The following is a 13405-nucleotide window of genomic DNA, read 5'->3' as shown; positions in this document are numbered from 1 at the left end:
ATAAATCACAGCAGTGGTGGGATTAAAATAATTTAACAACCGGTTCTCTTCCCTAATGACCAGCTGGGTGGGCGTGTCTCGGTTGTCATGTGACTGGGTGGGCGTGGCCAACTCAACATCACTCACGTCGATGGGCGCTTCACCTTAGCTGTTACACTGTAATAAGGGTTAACTGGAGAGGCAGTTTCTGTAAGCAGGGCAATAAAGATGAAGCTAGAAACAACCCCAGAATGTTTCCTTCCTGCCTTCCTTACAGGATTAGCCCTGTAAAGTGGAAAAAAATAAAATATTTCTTCCAACAACCGTTTCTCCCAACTGCTTAGAAAGTTAACAACCGGTTTTCCCGAATAGGTGCGAACTGGCTGAATCCCACCACTGAATCCCAGGAATTTCAAGTATTTTGGCTAGGCTCCTTAAGTACTGTGTTCATTTCTGAACAATACATTCAGAGCAATTGGAACAGGCTCTGAGAAAGGCAATAAAGATGATCATACAATCTAACTCCCATGAGATAAGATGGTTCAAATACCTGGAGGGGATATCACTTAGAAAAAGAACCCTTTGGTCGTAAAGCACAGATGGATTTAAGTTATAAGAAGCCCCATTATCATCAGCCTATAATTCCTTGCAGGATGGAGTCTGGGCAACTGAATGGAGCTAACACAGTGTTTAATGGCCCAATGCCCTTCCTGTCACCAATGAGGAGTTTTGTTCAGCAGATATATTCTCATTGTGCCTAGAGAAAAAAATATCTCTCCCTACCTAGGATCGAACTCACAGCCTCCTGATTGTGAGGGGAGAGCTTCACCTCTAGGCCACTGCACCACTCCTCTAGGAAGCCCCATTTTGACTGAGTATTTTTTTTTAAAATCCTAAGAATTTCCAAAGAAGGGGCTGAAGTCTGGAAAGAGTTTTCTTAAGCTGGTTTCATCCCTATCTGGTATATGTGGTCTGCATGGTGGAAACGCCCTAAAACTAGAATACAAGGCCAGATCCCAACACTGGTCAAGTAGTTGAAACCGCATCTCCATGCCATTTTCATTTTCCCTAGCTTCGTAGCTAAATTAATTAGGTTGGAAGCACACAGTCCCAATGGCTAGTAGTGGGTGGTAAGTTCCATTCATTGCTAGCTTAGGAAATCGTCCTACACTTTAAAAGACCACAGTATCAATTCACTAGACAGCATAGCACTGGCAGATGTGCAGGCAGAGAAGGATGCTTTGCGGTGGGTGGACAAACAGCAGTAAGGAGAAAGTGACAGTGACACACCCCTGGGAGGGATTAGTGGATTCATTTGGTTAATCTGATAGACAGTTGTGAACAAAAAGGGTGTCCCTTTACAATCAGCCCCTCAGGGTCTCTCTTTGAAATTTGCTATGCACATTTCTAACAAGGCAAAACCTTCTTCCTTTCCAATGTAATTATGTTCCATCCCAAAACAAAAAAGTGAGGATGTCACTTGAATTTGAACTTGAATGACAGGGAGTTTTCTTTAAAAAACTTTAGGCTTGATAATTGGAAGCCAGAGTTTTTAACTTTCCTAACTTGCTACTGAACTGGGAAATGAGTAGAAATTGATTATTTCCAGAGCAACTTAGATCAGATGTTTCCAAACTTCTGGATCCATTCTTGGAAAGCATTCAGCAAGCTTTGCACAACCCTGCTCTAAACTATACGTATGTATCAAAAAGTTTACAAAGAGAACATGGAGTGCTAACCCTAACTGTCATTTAATTGTTCATTTACTTTAAAATTACACAGTAGACCCAATACATTATTTTGTTGCTAGAAACCACTTCCTCCTTCTTTCTTTCCTTCCTTCCTTCCTTCCTTCCTTCCTTCCTACCTACCTACCTACCTACCTACCTACCTACCTACCTACCACCTACCAGTGGTGGGTTTCAAAAAAATTTGGAATCTCTTCTGTAGGTGTGGTCTGCTTTCCAGGTCCACTGGTGGAACCTCTTCTAACCGGTTCGGTAGATTTGACTAACTGGTTCTACCGAATAGGTGCGAACTGGTAGGAACCCACCTCTGCTACCTACCTACCCTTCTTGCATTCTACTAATAGTTGTTTTGAAAGAGTGACAGGGAAATATCTAAATTTACCAAATGTGACATTTATGTGGTGTTTATCACCTGCTTTTTGATTGAGTGAGGGATTCGTAGGAATAGTTTGTAATCTAGATCCACATTAAACTATGGATAAAATCGCTATTCTAGAGTTAGCTTGTCCTCCAACTTCTAATCCTATTCTGGCCAAGTTAGTTAAGGAAACAACAAACAAGTAATTTTAAAAGATGAACTTTGAGCATTTCTAGATTATTAATTAATAAATAATAAATAATAATGTCTTGGACGATTCCTGGTTCTCCAGTGTAACTTACCCACACCACTGGTCTCCACATCTGACTCCCAAATGATTTGAACATCCCCAGTACGGTGTACTTTAACTAGTCGAACACGATATTGCTTGCCTGGCTGCAAATCTGGAATGCTGTATGAGCCCTGGCCAGAAGTGGCCTTCCCTACATCATGCCATTGTCCTTTATCTGTTTGAAATAAAGGGAGAGACAAAAAGGTTGTGGTTGTGTTCCCCACTCTCCTGAACCAGTATGTGTTGCCTTTGATTTTAGTCTAGTAGGACTAGACTACTAATCCGTGCTGTCACGGATTAATACCCCATTTTTCATTATCCTTCAGCTAGCTGTTGGAAAGTAGACTTTACTATGGACTCCCAGTCATTGAAAACCACTTATTTCCTCATAAGGGAAATAGGAATTTACAAGAGGAGGCCTTCAAAAGGAAGAAACTTGTCCCATTGCAAGTCATTGGTTTTGCAACATATAAAATTAGCAATTTCAATAAATCGAGCTTGGCAGGCAGGGAGAATTCCTTGTCCCTGCCAAAGATATTGCTACAGATGATGACTGGAAAGAGGGAAGAAAAAAAAAACAATATTTATTTATTTTATTTATTTAAAGCTTTTATATGCCGCCCAATCCCAAAGGACTCCGGGCGGCTTACAAGAAAATATAAAAAACATAACAACAATACAATTTAAAACAACAGTCATCCCTCATAATTTCATTCTAGTCGGGGCCGGACCTCAACAGTGAGGTCAACAGCCCCAGGCCTGTTGGAATAGCCAAGTTTTTTATGGCTTTCCTGAAGGCCATCAGAGTGGGTATGGTCCGGATTTCCGGGGGGAGCTGGTTACCAAATAAGAAGAAACCTGATGGGTCAGGTCATAGATTCCATCTAGTCCTGCATTCAGTGTTGGAATTGAAGATTTGGAAAGCTCGCACATTTGAAGCCTTGAGTAGAATGAAAAGTCTCTCTCTCTCCCCCCCCCTTTCCCTCCTCTCTCCCTCCCTCTCCAAGGTGGCGCAGTGGTTAAATGCAGCACTGCAGGCTACTGCTAGATCAGCAGTTCAGCGGTTCAAATCTCACCGGCTCAGGGTTGACTCAGCCTTCCATCCTTCCGAGGTGGGTAAAATGAGGACCCAGATTGTTGGGGGCAATATGCTGACTCTCTGTAAACCGCTTAGAGAGGCCTGAAAGGCCTATGAAGCGGTATATAAGTCTACTGCTATTGCTATTGCTATTGCTCCAGGTGTAGGAAAAAAGTGGTAGAATGTATATGGTACAAGTTGTTAGTGAAAGAAGATTTTGTAGGAGGGGCATCAACAGTGATTGATCTTCAGAGCTTTTCACCCCAAAAGATGCTTACTCACGGCTGAGATAGGACCATGAAGACAATACAAGAAAGAGGACATCCACCTCCCTCCTCTTACCTGTTTTGCTCATAAGATGGACTGCAAACTCCACATCTCGCTGGTTCTGACGAGGGATCCAGATGATGGTGGTGAAGTTTTCTCCTGTCTCGCCCACACTGATGTTTACAAAAGACAAATTCACTGGGCATAGAGGCAGGGAGAAAATGAGAGAGAAAAGTATTAAAATCACAATATCTGGAGAATCTACACAGGTCCCACCCTTGCAGGCTTCAGGGCGAACAGCAAGGTCATTAAGACCTCAGAAAAAACTACCAGATTAACTATATTTCCACTGTGGGAATTGGGACATACTCGTCCAATTTCTGTGGCAGCAACATAAAACTAGTTTGCCAATGCAGTCCGTGGCCTAGCAGGTTCTGTGGTAGTTCCTCATTCATACCTGCCTTTGCTTAATTTCCCAGCCCAGGCAAAATCAGGCATTTGGGGGAGAAGGTTGGGTGGGAAATCCCTGGAAAAGAGCTTTTAAAAAGTAAAGGGAGAAAAAAAGTAAAACTGAGATCAAAGAAAGGATTCCCACCCTGAATGGTCCCTGTGAATATTAAGGTTTTTAGCTAAAAATTCCGCGTTTTTACATTGTGTGTGTCTAATGGTTACTTTCTCCATCTGATTATGTTGCCAACACAACCTGATACACGGCTGCTGTAGTTTCCTGTTTTCAAATTGCTTTACACATGCGGGACCATCCACTATGACATCTGATACTTCCGTATCGCTGAGTAGATACAGACATACATATGTTCATATCATGTTATTTACTTTTGGGTGAGCACAATAAAGGAAAAGGAAATAGTTAGATAAAGCAATTAGAAGGTGAGATAAGGGGAAAATGTTAGGAGACATAGCACTCAAACCATTCAACACATTTCTCCATATTTTTATATCAAGCTAAACCAAGCATTCTTTCTACAGTGTCCATACACTGCTTCATACATGGCCTCTTCTGTAATGTCCCTCTCTCTTTTTCAAGAGCTTAATAACTCATACAACCACGATTTTTGGGGGGTCTTCTTCTACACCACTTCATCTTCCTAGATGTTGTTGTACAGTTCAACACTCATTCCCTCTACATGACCAAACCACCTGAAAGACTATGGAACGAACTCCCCGCGGAGATTCGGACCCTCACCTCTCTCCCTGCTTTCCGAAAAGCCGTTAAAACCTGGCTGTGTCGGCAGGCCTGGGGTTGATGAGCTCCCCTCCCCTCTCGACAGGTGTGGTTGTTGGTCATTTTAATATGTTTATTTTGTACTTGTATGTTTCCCCTTCCCGTTTAAGTTGTTCGCCGCCCTGAGTCCCTTTCAGGGAATAGGGCGGCATATAAATAAAATAAAACTTAAACTTAAACTTAAACTGTCATTTTATTTTGAATTCAATCCACATTCATTCAGCACTCATTCATTCTCAGCCCTACCTCACGCACTAAGTAACTAATTCTATTGTATTCAATTTCACCTTCATGCTTCTTTTGAATACCCAATTCTCGCCTCAATATAACGAAATAGGCAGAACACACCCACAAAGCTTTTCACAGCTGAAAGTAGGACAAACTTAAAGGAATTGTGACATAGAAAGGCACAGGCTAACGGTGTAAACAATTCGAGTAGAGATTTAATCTATGGAAATATCACAGGACCAATTATAGTCCACAGGGAGTCCTTGACTTACGACCACAATTGAGATCAGAATCTCCATCACCAAAACATTCATAAAATGAATTGTTACATGACTGGATTCAATATTATGACCATTCTTAACATGGTGGTTAAATGAATCATCGGGATTGTTAAATGAAAAGCAAATCCAACTTCCCTAATGGACCACAGGTTACAATTACAAAACTGCAGGATGTTGCCACTGGTTGTAAAGGTGAGCCCAATTGCAACATGATTGCTGGAATAGTGTGATGGTTGTAAGTGTGAAAAGATGTCATAAAGCCATGGATGCTCAGGAGGAGGTCAGGTCAGTCATAGTCTCTCACCGCAGCCTACTTTACAGAGTTATTATAAGTGAAAATTGAAAAAGGGAGCACTGTGTTTTCAAAATGAGCTTCTGAACCAAAAGCAAGGATCAAACCAAAACGGGGGGGTGGGGGATTAAATGTATTTAAGCTCAGCACATTAACCATGGCTTCTAAGAGAATATTGTAGGAAATATATCATCTCTTTCTCTAATATTAGTAGGAAATGTTTTTAAGGCTTCACATACCTGACTCGTGCATTTTATGCTCCTCAAGTAAGGCCATTTCTCCTCGACCCTCTTTGGTTTCTGCCCACAAGGAGAATTTGTAGGGAGTGTGGGGATCAAGACCACTGAGATTGAGGCTTAACTGGGTGGCTGGGATGTCGATGTTGTCAATATCCATCTCTGTCTGATTGGCTAGGCACAAAATGGCAGAAGAGTAACAGGTCAATTTTCAGAAAATAATACCATTGTCATCCAACTTGATGTCCCTATCTGATGGATTTCATTTCACAGAACCTGTCAGCTTGGAGAAGGCGGGTAACATGCCAGAAAATACAAGTCCTGTTCTGAGTTGGTAGTGTTCAACAAGCATAAAACGGGCAAGAAGGAAGCATTAAGAGAAGAAAGATGGGAGAGATATTAAAAATGGAATCGGATTGCTAGCATTTTGTGGCAAAAATCACCGAATGCTAGCTAGTGATTCTTGCCACAATATGCTAGAAATTGCCACAATATGCTAGAAATCGGATTCCATTTTTAATATGTTTTAATATTGAGCCGAAGTGGCGCAGTGGTTAAGTGCAGCACTGCAGGCTACTTCAGCTGACTGCAGTTCTGCAGTTCGGCTGTTCAAATCTCACCGGCTCAGGGTTGACTCAGCCTTCCATCCTTCCGAGGTGGGTAAAATGAGGACCCGGATTGTTGTTGGGGGCAATAGTCTGACTCTGTAAACCGCTTAGAGAGGGCTGAAAGCCCTATGAAGCGGTATATAAGTCTAACTGCTATTGCTATGTCTCCCATCCTGAGTCTCTTTAAGTCCTTTCAGATTCATCAGAAAAATGATTATCTACTACTGAAGCTAAAGGAATGGAAGGAAGACATAATCATTTTGCTTTCAAAAAGCTACAACCCGTTCTGGTGCCACATATTTTACTAAGACGTTGGTACACAGAAACCAGCATGGTGAAAATCCTGTGAAACCTGTCTCTGCCTTGAAAAGAATATTGAAAGAAGAACTAAATTCAGCTTATAGAAAGCAAGACTTGCGGGGTGGTGGTGGTGGTGGGAGATGTTAGGGTTCTTGAAGTAACTGAAAGACTGAGGGTTATTCTTATTCTGTATTACAGCAGGAGATGGGATTACAACATCAGGTGAAGACGGCAGGAAGCAAATTTCAGCAAAACATCAGGGAAGTATTTGATCTGAGAAGCAGTTGCCGGGGATTTTTAAGTACATCCCAGATAGTCATCTCACAGAGATTCTAACTGCATCCTTCCTTGCTGAACCTTGATCACCTTCAAAGGCCCTTTGACTCTATCATTCTGATTAACAGTATTGATGCAGAAGTAAAAATCACTCGAAGGAAGTTGGGACAAGAACAGCAGCATCAAAAGCAACACACCTAAATATAAAATACGCGTGAGGATTTCCCTCTGCAGGTTCCCTGTGCTACAATACAGACCCAGAAAAACCCAGAGCTGCTACAGACTCACCTTGTTGATATCCCAGGACGTATCCCAGTAATTTCCCATTAGGGAATTTTGGAGGCATCCACTGTAGCAACACTGCTGTGTCCGAGAGATAGTCCAGCTGAAAGTATTCAGGGATGCTAGGTACTACGTAAGGAGGCAAAGAGAAATGGAGAGTGAAGGGCACAAGGAATGTAAATGCGAAGGAGTGGATTATAAGTGGGAAGAAAGCTGTAGTAGACAGGGCAGCCTTTTGGATTCTCCAAATACTTGGAGCAAATTCCTATTAGCAAGAGGAAGCCCATCAGAACAAAAGATCTATATGCCGTTAACAATGCATCCATTGCATAATTCCTAATTTATCTACACTCTCTGTCTCCTTAGTATTGCAACCAAAGCCACAACAGAGGTCCCGATAGAATGAAATCACTGTTGTTATGAAGAGGAAATAAAATTATCCTACAGTAGAATGGACGGGAAACTTCAAGTCCCAAAGACAGGTATGTCTTGAGCCCTTTTTGACTGCAATGCTGTACTGCAATTTTTCTGCCACTATGAGGGTGGGAAATAAAGAGTTTGATGTCTCTTCTACATGACATATTGCTACACTACAGGAGTCTATCTTAAGCACGCAAATTGGGAGATGTGCTGAGGATTACCGGACCATAAAAAGTGAGGCGTCCTGAGTTCCAGAAATGGATTTCTATGACAACTTAAGCCCAATGAAACATCTTATCCTTGAGACCAAGATGGTACCTTTACTATAATGTTTTAAGGTTAAAAAGGGGTTTTTTTTTGTTTTTTTTTACCATAGAGCAGTGTTTCTCAACCTTGGCAGCTTTAAATGCATGGAATTCTGGGAGTTAGAGCCCACAAATCTTCAATTTGCCAAGGTTGAGAAACACTGAGACAGAACTTTTGAGGAGTAGATTGTCAACCCAAGGTTGACCCAAAACCCTTTCTCTAGCTTTGGTTTTTAGTGGCTTGCATTTTTATTGTTATGTTTTTAGAATTTCCGAGTTTAGTGTGAAGTTTAGATAATCTATGGCTGAGGCAGCATATAAATGATGCTAATTAATGAGGCCTTCACTAACTAAGTTTTACTAACATAAAGAAAAACATAATTTCCTCCAATCCAGAAAAATCCAGCTCTACCCACATACTCAGATATGCAGTAATATATTTTGCCCACTTTCTACTATTACTCCTATTGCACTGCTAACCATTATTTCTGTATAACAGTAATAGTAACAATAACAGCAATAATCTCCCCCCCCCCCACTCAATATCTACTTAATGCAAAGTTTCACTTTTTAGACAATGGTTTCTACAAACTGATTGACTGGGCAGGGGAAGCTGTGGTTAATAGAGGCTCATTTTAATTTATTTGATTTAGGATTACCCCTCCTTCAATCCAGATTTATGCTTTATGGCAAGGGTGTGAAATTCAAGGCCCGGGGCCCAGATCCAACCTGTGGGGCGTGACCCATCAAAACCACGCTCGACTAAGCCGCGCCCGATTAAACCGCGTCGCTGACGTCATCAACAGGGCGACAACAGCCAGCGCGGAGAAAGAAGGGCGCTTTAAATAGCGCTTTGAAAGGAAGCCGATTCAACTTAAGGTAAGGGTTAGGTTTAGGGTTAGCTTTAGGGTTAGGTTAAGGGTTAGGGTTAGGGTTAGTTTTAGGGTTAGGTTAAGGATTAGGGTTAGGTTAAGAGTTAGGGTTAGGTTTAGGATTAGGTTTAGGGGGGTTAGGTTTAGGTTTAGGGGTTAATTTTAGGTTTAGGGTTTACAGCGTGCTTCTGTCTCCGCGCTGTTGTCGTCCTGTTGATGACGTCAGCTACGCGGTTTAGTTGGACGCGGTTTAGTCGAGCACGGTTTTGTGGTGGAACCCCTGTGGGGTACTTAGATCCAGCCTGCGGTGCCTCTGCCAGAGATAATGGAGCTCAGGAGGGCCACCTGTTTTCACTGGCAGAGGATTGCAGGAGGCCGTCACAGGTGAAAACAGAGTTCGGGAGCCCGTTTTGGCTGGCAGAGCACCCAGCCCACCACAGGCGCCCCAACACGAGTGGTGTTGAGCTGGCCATGCCCACCCCAGCCCTCCAAGGTCAAACACAACCCTGTTGCAGCCCTCAATGAAATCAAATTTGACACCTCTGCCTTATACACTACTTCCCCGGTTGCCTTCCATATTTTCTCATGAAATTAAAATATCATAAAGGAAGGAAGGAAGTAGAGAAGGAAGGGAGGGAGAAAAGAAAAGAAAGAGAAAATAAGGTGGTGTCACAGCAGGTGCTAGGGATGGTAAACAAAGCAATCCAAACTATACCTTACAACCTTTTAAATGGAATAACAATAGTATAAGAATGGCAAAGAAAAAGAATAACTATGTGAATGTCTACCTATAACTGTATGTAAGAGAATAAATGACGGTAAAAATATAAAGCACAATATAGGTAAATAATATTTGGTCATAAGTAGCTAAGTATAAATAAATAAAGAATTGTACATAAAAATGGATAACGAATAAGGAGATTATGAACGCAAGATAGAAATGTATAGAAGGGAAAACACTAACTGCAAAGAAACCGTTTCAGAACTGCTTTATGATATACGACGGAACGTATTGTTCCTATGTTGTTTTTAACTCATGTGTTTCTGTTGATGTGCTTATGTGTTTAAAATAAACATTTATATATAAAAAAGAAAACTCTTCATAATTTTGTGGTATGGCTTGCCGCTAATTATTCTTAATACGTGAAGGTTGACCTTCCCCTATGGATTGAATTTAAATTTCATGATTAGTACTGTGGAATAATATTGATCATTTGTTTGGAGAAGGGTTAGCAATGTTTAAAATAAAAATTTATAAAAATTAAAAAAAAAACATTGTAGGTGTAGTTTTAAAATCATGCTACCTATTAACGACTCTGGGATTGGGCGGCATAGAAATTTAATAAATGAAATGAAATGAACGACTACAATAACAATCTTCATCACTGAAATCTTTTTAAAAGGATTGAACTGGATTTACATCACTGCATTTATTCACTGTATGATCATGAATTCAACTGTCAATTGATGGACGTAGATAAAATTGTAAAAAATACTATATTACAACTATTAGTTTGACTACTGAAACATTTTTAAAAGTGCTTATGGCTGTAGAACTGAAAACATACAAAATGGGAAAGTGAAATTAAAATGCAATAAAATATTGGGTTTGAACATTAAAAAAAAAATCATAAATGGGGTTGCCAAATTGGAAAACAGTTGGACAGCCTAGGATTTGTTTCATTTCAGCACAAAGAGCCGAGGTGGCGCAGTGGTTAGGGTGCAGTACTGCAGGCCACTTCAGCTGACTGTTATCTGCAGTTCAGCGGTTCTAATCTCACCGGCTCAAGGTTGACTCAGCCTTCCATCCTTCCGAGGTGGGTGAAATGAGGATCCAGACTGTGGGAGCGATATGCTGACTCTGTAAACTGCTTAGAGAGGGCTGAAAGCCCTATGAAGCGGTATATAAGTCTAACTGCTATTGCTATTGCTATTGCTACATCCCATGCTTTTCAGATCTGGTCTGTGAGCAAAGTATTTCGGTGCTCACAGCTCATGTTTCAACTCTTTTGTACATTCTGTCAGATATTCTGCACATAACGCGAGGTCTAAAGAATGTGACATGGACAGAGAGAGCTTTTAGGAATAGGAGCAAAAGTTGGACAGAAGTTCAGAAGGTGGATAGAGGGAAGCACAGATCGGAAGGTCTGCGGGGGGGGGGGAGGGAAAGGCCGCCGGTTCTTACCTCCCTCAGGTGTAACAAACTCCATGGCCTCGCTGCGGGGCCCCTCCCCCCGCCCATTCAACACTGCCAGCTGAACCTGGTACCGGCTCCAGGGCCTGAGGCCCCCCAGTATGACTTCAGACACATTCCCCAAAATCAACAGCTCCCCGTGGGGATGGAAGTGAAGATGGGCCTGTCGGCGGCTTCGTTCTGCCAGAGTTCCCAGCCTGGAGTAATACACCTGGCGAAGGTGGAATTTAAGAGAAAGAAAGAGAAAGAGGGAGAAATTATTTGCCCGGATTCAAGAACATCCACATCTACCAGCTCACTCAATATTGGCAAGTTTTTTTTTAAAAAAAAATGCCTGTCATTGTAAGTGGAATTGCTCACTCCTCCCCTCCAAAATGCGTTGGAAGAGTGCCTCTGAGCATGTCAAGAATTATGTCTCCTTCTTAATTTGTACGAATAGAAGGCATACAAGGCCAAAATGCTTTTCAGCATGTATCGAATGTTCCCTTCCCTGAAGGGCACCTTTAACAAGGAATCTCTCACAAAAAGCAGGGAAATGATACAAACAAAACATACAATTTCTGGGTTTACATTCAGTTGTAATTCTAGCCTGGGCAGTAAACTTCTGGCCGAATGGCAGTTCTATTCAGAGTCTTGCTGAAGTCCCACAGGCCAGTGTTTACCCTGAGTTTAAAAAACAAAAAAATTAAAAAGCAATTCTGCATCAAATCAATCTCAGTTCTGTACCACAAACATCTGCATCTTGTAACCTGTGTGGCTATATTATACCTGAGGACTTTCCACTGTTCCTCTTATGTGGTGAAATTTGTTCTGCATCAGTTGACTCTTTTTACATTATTTACTCTGGTTTTACTACTTGGAGATGCAATATTACAATAGCTTGAGAATTCATATGAAGGATAAAGTTTACAGTATGAAGGCAGTTAACAGGATTTATACGAGAGGTAATGTTTACAGTAATTCGGACAGAACAGATTTCTCTCCACCACCGCCACCCCCACTCTGGATGTGGAGTTTTCCAAATATTTTGAATTTTAAGCCATAATACTCCAGCTAGTCTGCCCTTCGAAGATTCTAGGAGTAGTATTACTGCAGTTAGGATGCAGAAATCTAGCCAACCACTAGATATGTCCAATTCTAACATATCTCGAGGGCACCAAGTAATTTAAAAAGTACTTCAAATGCTGTCCTTCAGGATGCAATGCAAAGTTCTTACGCCATACCTTGAATCCTTTGAGATGTCCCCAAATTTTCTCTCTGTTGGGAAGGATCCAAGAAAGCTTGATTGTAGTGCTGTTTATCATCTCAATCAGCAGATCTTCAGGGACCGCCTCGGGCACTGGGGAAAGAAGGATCCTTTACATTTAAAATTTCAGCAAGAAAGGAAGGTGGGGGGGTTGAAAGTTCAGTCTGACAGTTCTGCAAAGAGACATGGCATTGGGAATTCTGCACGTGCCAAGGCTCCAAATCCCCAAAGATAGCCCTATTGGGGAATCCCTCTATTAAGATAGTCCCGAATGTCATGAAGTAGCACAACATCAAGTTTTTTGGTTGTACAATATGCTTTATCAAGTTGGAAGCAAAGTTGGCAGAGAGAGAAAAAAATCAGAAATGGCATTCCCAATCCTTCTAAGCAGTACAGTAAAACTCCTCCCTGCCAGCATGAGAGAGAGAAAAAGTTGGAGTATCACAGGAGGCACAAATATAAATTAAAATGAAGTGAAAGAAGAAATCTCTAATGTACTGTGCAATATTAGAAATGATTACTAAGAAATCTCCCAGTGAGGTTAGCTAAATAGGTTCAGTATTGGAATGTTAATTGGGTCAAGATCTTCCAGTACTACACAAATTTCAGTTTGAACTTTTGGGAAAGTTTTAGTTGAAACTGCTAGCTGGACAAGCAGGCAAATAGCCCACCCTCAATTTAGAAAAAATAAAATCCAGCCATTTCAAGGATCTGTCTCCGGTATTTTTTATCTACATATGACCAAGTGACTATGATGGTGAAAGCAAGAACTGAATTCTGTCATTAAAGACTTCTGTATGCTTAAAACATCCAATTATACAGGACTGTTGGTGTAAGCTATTACTTATTTTTTTGGCAGTTTCTGCTGGGTACGGGTGAGAAGTAAATCCTGCTCCATTT

General features: G+C 41.4%; 1 protein-coding gene across 4 annotated transcripts in view; it reads right to left on the bottom strand.

Annotated features, from left to right (window-relative positions):
- Positions 1-13405, bottom strand: part of L1CAM (L1 cell adhesion molecule) — a 127720-nt gene that overhangs the window by 26396 nt on the left and 87919 nt on the right. For all 4 annotated transcript variants that reach the window (XM_032210092.1, XM_032210094.1, XM_032210096.1 and 1 more), the window contains 6 exons: positions 12483-12598; positions 11251-11470; positions 7475-7597; positions 6006-6176; positions 3798-3920; positions 2388-2552 (listed from right to left, as the gene is read on the bottom strand). In XM_032210092.1, the coding sequence (XP_032065983.1) occupies positions 2388-2552; positions 3798-3920; positions 6006-6176; positions 7475-7597; positions 11251-11470; positions 12483-12598 (918 nt within the window). The remainder of the gene's footprint in view (positions 1-2387; positions 2553-3797; positions 3921-6005; positions 6177-7474; positions 7598-11250; positions 11471-12482; positions 12599-13405) is intronic.

Source organism: Thamnophis elegans, chromosome 2, assembly GCF_009769535.1.
Source record: "Thamnophis elegans isolate rThaEle1 chromosome 2, rThaEle1.pri, whole genome shotgun sequence".
NCBI classification, from domain to species: Eukaryota; Metazoa; Chordata; class Lepidosauria; order Squamata; family Colubridae; genus Thamnophis; species Thamnophis elegans.
This window is presented reverse-complemented; position numbering and strand designations above follow the sequence as displayed.